Source organism: Limanda limanda, chromosome 7 (assembly GCF_963576545.1).
Source record: "Limanda limanda chromosome 7, fLimLim1.1, whole genome shotgun sequence".
Classification (NCBI taxonomy): Eukaryota; Metazoa; Chordata; class Actinopteri; order Pleuronectiformes; family Pleuronectidae; genus Limanda; species Limanda limanda.
The window spans coordinates 12862465-12872292 of NC_083642.1; the positions used below are offsets into that span (position 1 = coordinate 12862465).

Here is a 9828-nt window from a genome sequence, read left to right on the forward strand (position 1 = left end):
GACATGCGGTCCTCATAACTTAAAACAACCAGGACTTCTCAGACTGAGGTAGGGTCAGGGGCCAAGAGATTGGATGGGTGAAGCTGTTTGTGTGTGTGTGTAAGTGTGTAAGTGTGTGTGGATTGCATACAATGGTCAGTGTGTGTGATGATGTGTGTGTGTGTGTGTGTGTGTGTGTGTGTGTGTGTGTGTGTGTGTGTGTTTGGAGGTGGGGAAGAGGATTACAGTATTGGCAATACATCTGCAGTGGCTGTTAGGGAGAAGTGTGTGTGCTTGGTTCGTAGTTCAGTGGTCAGGAGTCGTCCTCCCCAGTCAGTGCCCCACTCGCCCCCCCCAGGACTTCCGACTGAGGACACACACACACGCGGCGTTGATGCGGATGAAACGCCAGGCTGTCCGTTCCTTGAAGATGGTCAGGGCGCTTACGAATATGTGTGTGTTGGTGCAGTAGGAGTTCCAGTGGCGACTGTCGATGCCCAGACAGCCCGAGTTGCCCGACTTGGAGCCCTGCTTGCCTCCCCGGCCCCCCGGCCGCCCCCCATTTGCATTCCCGGAGCCTCTGTGCGTGGGGTATCGGCAGGTGGTCTCATAGAAGAACTGTTTCTTCACCACGTTGTTGATTGTAACGTTGGGCAGCACGGTGACCTCGTTCCCGGCTATGTCTGTGGCTTGTGTCAGGTTGCCCACCCAGGTGTTTATGCTGTCACATACTGAGTACTCCCCTCGGTGCATGGTGTGCGACCCTGCTCTGCGCCTCACCCTCATCCCCCGCACCCCTTCAGTGTCATAGCCCTCACCCTCCAGGGCGTCGTGGGACGGCAGCACCTCGCTGAAGACCACGCGGGGCGAGGAGCGGTAGCGTCTCTTGGAGAAGAGCTTGGGGTCCACTACTGGGATGGAGGGGTCAGGAGGGGAATTGGACGTAGGGTGCGTGACGACAGGGCTCCTGTCCTGGGTGCGAGAAGCTGCCCGATGGTGCTTCTTGGTCCTGTGGTGGCTGGTCCTATGATGCTCCTGTGAAGAGTGGTGTTCAGAAAGGTGGTCCCCCGCTGCTCTCTGCTGCTGTCCTGCTCTTTGATTGGCTGCCGTCTGCTGTCCTGCTTTGTGGTTGGCAGGCCCGGCACTCCGGGCCAATCCACCTCCCATGTTCAGTACAGCCTGGACGCCGATCAGGAGGAGCAGGACCAGTGGTGACGACCTCATGGGCACACGTCCTGAGGTGAATACAGGAAAAGGTCAGGTATGTCATGCTGGTTTCTAAATACATTTTTGAATCTTAAATCGCCACTAACCATAAAGAAATATTTTGAGATTAAGGTCATAATATAAGAAGATAATTTAGGCAATGGGTCATTTTAGATTAAAAGTATTAGGAGCTTCAAAAGATTGTGCTGTGTCAATTCCGAAGACAGAACAGGGCCTCTTGCCCATTTTGTTGATGCTGGTATTTTCGTAAATATTGTTTTTTTCATATTTTCTCGAAATATTACGTCTTTTTTTAAATTAAAGTCCAACTTAATTGTGATGATATTTTCATGATACAATTTTTATTGATATACCATAATAGTGATATACCATGACCTTTTTTTGTCATTAAATTATTTAGTTATTCTCAAAATCAAGATTTTGATATATATGGACAATATGGCCCTAGTATGAGTCATACTGTTGAAAGTGACATTACTTATCAAGTAGAAATACCAACATTTTTGTAGATGCACTATCCAGATACTCAAGTGTGAAACACAAAATGAGCAATGTTAAATGCTTCACTGTGATTGGCCCGTTCACTGCTGTGTCAAATCCTAATCATGCAGGTATGAAGTGTGGAAATTCTAACCTGACACTGATCACTGTTACTGTGTCGACTGTGCTGATGTTGATTTACAGCTCCCTCAACCCACCCTCCTCCAGTGTGGTGTTTTGTATTATTGATATGACTATGATTGACTTTAATGCTTGCGATCATTAAGAGGCGATTCTCTCTCCCAGCAGAATCTGTGTCACGGCTTGGATTTATCTAGAACTCCCTCAAACAGCACAGACACAAAGGAGTAAGTGGTAGTTAAAGCATAATTAGTTTTGCCCATTTTCTCCCTCACACAAGCAGCTTTGGTACAAGATGATTAATTTATCTCATTTTGTGTGTTGCGTTGTGTGTTGCTATGGTGAGATGTTTGATGTCTACCTTTGGAATGTGTCCAGTTGAAGTAAGAGCCCCTGTGGACTCTAGAGCCAGACTCCAGTGCAGGCCGGGCCCCTCGTGCCTGCCATCTGGACCCCCTGAACCACAGCTCTGTGACACACAAACACACACACACATTTTATTGAAACAATTTACTGATTCAAATAACTCACATGCATTTATGCATATATCATTACAACTAAACTTTACACACAGGACACATTGATATAAATATTTGAAAGTTCTAAAATCTTGATTTCTAACGTACGTAAGATGGATTACACAAGACAGTGCTTTATATCAAACATCGAGAACTCAACAAGACACATTTCAATGAAAATATACAAACAAAAAAGCAAACAAAAGGGAAAAGAATATAAATCTACAATGTGTGTCATTTATCCTAATGTCAAGTCAACTTCATGTTAAAAAGAATAAGAACAAGAAGGAAGGTTATCATATTTATCAGTGTAGATGCAATTATTTCCACATCACAGTGCCCTCATCTCTCTTCTCCTGATCACCACTACTCCAAGGCATACACAATTCATCATGATCCTACTTTAAGTACACACACACACACGCACACACGCACACACGCACACACGCACACACACACACACACACACATAGACACACAACATGTTAAACTCTTAAGAGCTCAGGCTCACACACACTGGAACGCGTGGCATTTCACACCTCATTAGATGTTACGTGTAGATGCCCGACGTGAAGCCCCCGGACATGCGTTCACATCATGTGTTATGAATGTAGGTGATGTGAACACTTGCACATATGTGCACACACAAACTGCCACACATGCAAACAGCATCTTTCCACACATGCTGTACATGTGTGTGAAGGAAAGCATGTGAGGTTGTTTTTTATGAATAGTTTGCATACTTGGATGCCATGATGTGTATGAATACACACACCCCCTCCAACACAAACACTACACAGGTCACAGGGTGAGTTGAAACTGGAGTGTCAGTATTTTTTGACATATCTGCCGCGTTGTGTAAAATCCAGCTCACTGGTACGGTGTTGGAATACCGCAAAGTTTTGTTGTAAATATTTGCCTCCACATGTTTAATTTAGGGGCAACCTTCTAAGCTGGGTATAAAATAGTTCAGATAGTGATTCATGGTTATCTTTTTTTAAAAATGAAATATTATTTGTATATCTTTTTGTTGGCACACAGATATTAGTTTGCTTTGAAATCCTCCTTGTGTTGCACATAATAACCTGTAGAGGTCAGTGTTGGCTGCTCAGACCTCGATTCAAGGCCGGCAGCTGAGACGCATCAAAACATCATTGGCTCTGATCCCTGCATGAGAGAAGTTTGGCATCTTCAATAATTTTTCGGTTATTTTCCCACAAGATAAGACTTTTTAAGTCCTTGAGATGTTGTTCTTTTAAATTTACATGGTTGTTTAACAGACAGTAGTGGAGAGCAAGAATAGAAATATGTGCACGCACTGTCATGCTTTATTTAGTAAAATGTTGAGAGTAATATTGAGAGTCTCTTGAGTATTTAAAGCTACTTTATGTGTCTCTTTAAAAAAAAACACATTTCAGATGGAGACATTTATTTTGTACTCCTCCACATTTATATGATAACTGTAGTTACAGGTTAACTTTTTATTTATGTGTCATGCCAATGCATTTGGCCTCTCCCTGCTCGGGATTATAAAAAACCTTTCATGTACAAACACACACTGTACAAGGCATGATATGTAAATGTGTATAAATCATATAGCAAAATTTTAAGTATGTTTAATAACTGGACATTAAATTACCCTATGTGCTTGAAGTATTTACTTAAAACAGCCACAATAGTACCCATTGTTGTAATTGAAAGTATCATTAATGATGAATAATCTAATAGTCTTCTTCTTCTTCTCTTAAAGAGTGTTGTAGTCTACATAATGACTATTTTCACATTTTGCAGATAAATCTAAATAGTTTTACGCTCTAGAATTGTTTATGTGTACTTAAATAAAAGAATGAACATTTCTTTTATTCACTGCCGCAGGGTCAGTTTGCATATAACAGTTTCATAACCTCAGGTGATTGAGAGCGTTATTTGTAACACTTTTGTTTTTCAGAAACCGACCTGCCAGCGATATCTTTCGGCTTCAATAAACACCATCACACACACACACTCACACACATATGGAGCTGGTCCAAACAGACAGTGAGCTGATTGATCCAGGCTGACGGGCAGCTCACTATTTACACGGCCCAGGGTGAGCCGGGAGGATCCTAATGTTAAAAATATGTGCCTCGTGTTTAATGCCAGTGGAGCCAGCGTAAACACTGCAGCGCAGGAGCACAGGGGTCAGGGCGGTTTAGAGAGCACCTCTGACTTATAGGATTACCTCAGCACTGGATCCCAATGTGTCCAAATAACACAAAGATACTGCCTCACATGCACCTCCATACATACACAAGCTCGTAAGATTTAATGGGGTTTGAATGAACTCCAGAAGCTGCTTGTTTGCGTTTTTTTGGAGGCAAAACCACACTGTTACTGCAGAAACTGTGCATTAGGAGCACTGGAAAGTCAAGATTTCTCAGCCACGCTTGCCGGGTGTTGACAGCGCCCGGAATAAAATGCTATAGCTGAAATGCTCCTATGGATTTTACATACTAACATACCTCCTATATAGAACTGTGGGGGAAAGGCGATCCATATGGTACTGACCAAACAGGAAGTCTCCCCGCACTTTGACGTGCACAAGACAGCGAGCTGCTCAGGCAGAAACATCAGAGCGCACGAGCAACACATGGTGACTCGCCCTGGAGAGTAAGAGAGCGAGAAAGAGACGGTGCTGCTCACATGAGGCTGCCTAACAATGACAAAGGGGTTCCAAATCCATTTAGGCAAATACCACAAAAACGGCCGACACTATATGGTTCACATTTCCAAACACTCCAGCATGTAGAAAATACAAACTAGCAGGAACAAAGAGGTTTGCTTCATAGCTTTTCTTCAAATCCAAGCCCCACTGAGGTTGTTTATGGCCTTCAGGAGGTTCCCTTTCTCACAATAGGCCGATCACTCCCTAGTTTCACCAAACGCTCGGCCCAGTAAGGGACCATTACCTCTGAGGCATCCATCACTTTCAAACGCTACGGTGGCACGGGCGTTCCAGGCACCACCCGACACTACCAGGTTGAACGTGGATTGCCAAAGTTGATGAAAGTGCGGTGAAGGAAGACATACGTTACACAGCTGCTAGATTGTGACCTGGAAAGCTAATCATTAGTCTGCGTGAGAGGAAAACACTTTAGACAGAGAGTAATTGCTCAGCCCGAAGCGCTGGAGCCCAGCCACACAGTTACTGGTGCTGGCTGTGTCAACTTAACACATTTTCATTTGGTCAACCAGTGAAGAGATGCACCACAGGTCAGACAAAGTGGCTCCTACGCACATTTGGCAACTGTAAAGTGCCGAGTGTTGACTGTAACAACAAAGCAGCTGTGCCGACTCACGAGCAGAGAGAGAGAGAGAGCGGTCATTGCTCCAAGGTTAGTTCACGGCGAGCCAGGGGTTCTTCCTATCTGTGTGATGCATTAGTCATCAGCTATAAGTCCTCGTTAAAAGATGTGCGGGAGCGACGTGTCAGCGGCTCTCTCAAACAAACACACACCTCTCTCTCAGGGCGATGACAACAGCATCAGATTATGAGCGGGTGTGAACGCGAGACGGACAGCTCCAGAGGAAGAGAGAAAAGAGACGAGGGAGGGCGATGAGGTAAAAAGCAGAGAAAGGTAAACAGCTTGTTCCGTGTCTCTCATCAGCCCAGTGTAGTGCAGTTCCTCCTGCTGTCATCCGCTGGAAATGATTATCAGGAGGGATGACGGCCAGGTCACCTTGCTCCGTTTCCCTTTTACTCACATCCAAATGTTTGGAGATATGTTTTCTCTTAAGAAACACTATCTCATGCTCGTTCATCAATGTTTAAAAAATGCAAGGACATGCAAGGATTAGACTTTGTGGACCATGTAAGTCTTTTTTTGAAATAAAACTCACTCACATGGTCATCAGATGTTGTTTCCTCCTTCCCTGAGTTTGTCACTGTTTCAGTTGTTGCAAACAATATGCTCAGTTTAGCTTGGCTTCCATGTGAAACTGATACAACGTCCAAAACACTGCCAAGAATCGAGTTCCTGTCACGCAAAGTGATGTCATGTTAAAAGCACAATTAAGTTACGCTCGCTCGAGAGGCTGTCAGTGAGATGGCTTTTCTTGGAAAAGCTTTCAAAGTCTTGTATATGTGATACACCGCACAGGTCAGAGAGTCGGAAACACTGTTAAAGTAGAGGTGGATAATGTTTGTTTTTCAACAGCCGGAAATTTTGTTTAAAATAACAAACCTTATAAATGTCGCAATCTTTATAGTTGAGCTTAAGTTAGTGTTACACAGATCCATAATCACAGATATTTCTTGTCCATTATTAGAGTATGGGATTTAATTTAAACAAAATTATTAGTTTATTCTTTACAGATTTAGATCTACTATTCATCACTGCAAGAAAACACAGGATTTATCATTCTGTGCTCGATAAACATTTCAATACAACTCAGCATGAATGCATTTGGCTTCTTATTGTGGCAAATAAAATAAGAAAGCCAAAGCATTAGAGTAAAATTGTCTCTCTCTGTTGGCCAGGGGGAAATCACAGATAAAACAGTCGGTAGAAACAAAGAGCCAATTTGTGGGACCTTTGTTTCTAACCCTGCCATAGTTATAATTCCAGAAAACCTGAACGCCATTCCTTTACACAGTCGACATTTATAATGTGACTAGCAGAGATGAAGGATCATCTGCTGCTCCGTCTTTCACCTCTTGTCTTCCTGTTAAAAAGACATTTCCTGTGAGAACCAAAGCACCTGTCGCACTTCAGGGATACTTCAAACAGTGAAACTCAATTGTTGCTCAGGCCTCGGGACACAGGGGAGAGAGAGAAACTGACAGGCGCACACAACCTGTTAAAGCACTTGATTCCTCAGTGTTACAACAAATTACGCAAGATATGCACAACAATAGAACGTTTACAGGACAAATTATTCTATTATGTGCTCACAAACTGCTACAATATGGATGAGAGAACACATGCGCCGCTCTTGACATCAGTTTGAAGCGTTGGTCAGCAGCAATAAAATATGCTTGGCGAGTACAACAAAGATATACGCGTTTTCAAATGCATTTCTTTTAAAAGAAGTGGCTGGCCTTTTACTCAACTCAGCTTTGTGATTCTGGCAGCCATGTAGATGCATGTACTGCAGATGAAGTAGACGTCCTGCCAACGTCTCTGAAATCTAACAGGTCTGAAGTTTTACGAGCAACTGCTTCAATCTGATTTACCTGTAATAAAACTTGAAAAGAAAGCGGTACCATGCAGTGAGCAGGGAAGCCCTTTGTAGGTCATTTCTTGTTTTGATTAGCAAAGTGTGTATTATATGTATAGTTATATATATATATATATTATCATTTTAAACAGGTGTTTCTCTTCATCAGCTGTGGTAAAAGAAAAGCCTGTTTATCTAGTAGGTATCTTGAGAATATCAGGGAAGCAGGGTGGCAAGGTGTGGAAACGAAAAGGAAGGGATATTGGCTTTTAGCCAGTGTCTTCATCCAGCTGTTTTGTGTCTTTCTCTCCCTCTGTCTATCTTTCTCTGTCTGTCATTTATCCAGGTTCTCTCCATTTCTGCTCCTGGAATCTGACTTAAAGCTCGGCTCTTTTTTTATATCTTGAGGTCAAAAGCCAAAGGTAACTTCCTGGGTACGCAGCGGTGTCTAAAAGGGATAACAGACTTCAACACACGTGCATGCACATGCAGAGCACCGCTGTTTGTGGGTGTGTTGGATTTACTTGTGTTTGGGGGAAAACTACACAACAATCCATTGATCAGATATGTAGGCCGACATCTGATCTCTTTTCCAAATTGGCTGTATCAAAGCGAGACTGCGCGCACGTACTGTTTTGTGCTGCGGGCTACAAAATAATTGTCTACTGCTTCAGAAGTTGAAAATTGAATCCTCTAGTTTAAAGACACCAACACCACACAGGAAGTACGATTTCAATTAGCATCCCCTTGGAAACAATTTGTCTTGGCACTATTGATAATTAAAACAGTTGGTCTTGGCTTCAGTTTACCGACTCCCCCAAAGCAAACTTTCCAAGAAAAGTAGATGTCAAAGAATTGCTTAAAGAGGAGAAACGTGTGCCAAAGAAATTTAACTGAAAGTAAATACCCACTGATTCAGTATGTCCCATCTATGCATCAGACCATTGCAACGAAAATCATACAGTATGTGAATTTTCTGTCTCCATAAAGTATCGATGCTTTCCGCTGTCATTGATGTAGCAAATTTCAAAAGCACGTTAACCCTGATATGGCTCCTATTCCCGTCCAAGACACCAAAACACAGTTCCAGGAACAACAGACCTTCAGTTGAAAATACACAGTCTTTCTCCGGTCTGAGGGGAATTTTTAAATCTGCTTTTTAGCTGTGATTTCACACGTCTCTGTGCTACATGTGGTTAAACTTACATATCTCATCTTGGCACAATATTTGTCCCAGGGTCGTTTTCTATTTGTCAGGGCAACCCTGAGAAGAAGCAGAGACATGGCTACAGTGTAACCTCACCCTGCTCTCTACTGTCTTACAGTAAGTCGAACAATGATTCACAATAGAAAGTCTGAGTCCTTGTGGTCGGTGTGAAACGAATCCAACACAAACAACATTTTAGTTGACGTTCTGTTCAGCATTTGGATGAAAGGGATGAGAATCAAGTAGAATCCGCCAAGTGGAACAATGCAGCTCATTGGAACCAAGGAAAATCTTCTTTCTCTCTTTGTCTTAATTATGTGGTTTTGGACTCTTTCCCAGAATAAAATCAACAACCTGATTTGTTGATGTATGTTATGTAATAGAGATTCTGGGCTTGTTCTTTTACAGGTGGGTTATACTGTATATCATACTTGCTTTTATAAACGCACAATAATTGACTTACCTATGAGATTACAAATGAAGTTAGCTTTAAATAATTAGGGTTACACCACAAACTGAGAACTACTGTGCAAGAATGAAACAAAAATCCTGGTTCGCATTCCCCTAGTTCAAATCCATTTTAGCCTAATTTAGGGTTTTGGAAGTCAAAGACAAAAGCCCCAGATCCCAGAGCTTCATCACAGACTCGCAATAGATTTCTCGCACACAACTACAGCCAATCAGAGTGAAGGACTAAGTGAAGGTGGTGAAGGTATATGTGGTAGTGAGGTGCCCCCTGACTTTGGAATATTGCTTTTATACAAAGTGCTATAGAAATTAATTTAGAAGTAGACGGTATTACATTGTTGATGACAAAATTGAGAATAATTACAAAGATTTGCCATTTCTAAACAACTGGGATGAAGCGTTTCAACTCCTCCAGGTTAACGTGTCCTTACAACACTACACAATCTTTATTCTGTAGAAAGATTGTGTAGTGTCGTATGATCTGACAACGATCTGCCAAGTTTAAAAGGAGTGTTCTGTCTATCTCGAGGTAAACTACGAATGCCTGTGTCCAAAGCTTGATTCAACAGTTCAACCGATTAACTTCTACCGCAGTTACTTTCATGCTTC

General features: G+C 42.6%; 1 protein-coding gene across 1 annotated transcript; it reads right to left on the reverse strand.

Moving 5' to 3' along the window:
• Positions 1-312: 312 nt before the first annotated feature.
• On the reverse strand, positions 313-8634 carry ngfa (nerve growth factor a (beta polypeptide)). Its single transcript, XM_061075542.1, has 3 exons — positions 8619-8634; positions 2189-2296; positions 313-1214 (listed from the first exon to the last, which is right to left on the reverse strand). Exon 3 carries the CDS (start codon positions 1201-1203, stop codon positions 313-315), a length of 891 nt encoding a protein of 296 aa, XP_060931525.1. The 5' UTR covers positions 1204-1214; positions 2189-2296; positions 8619-8634.
• Positions 8635-9828: the final 1194 nt, after the last annotated feature.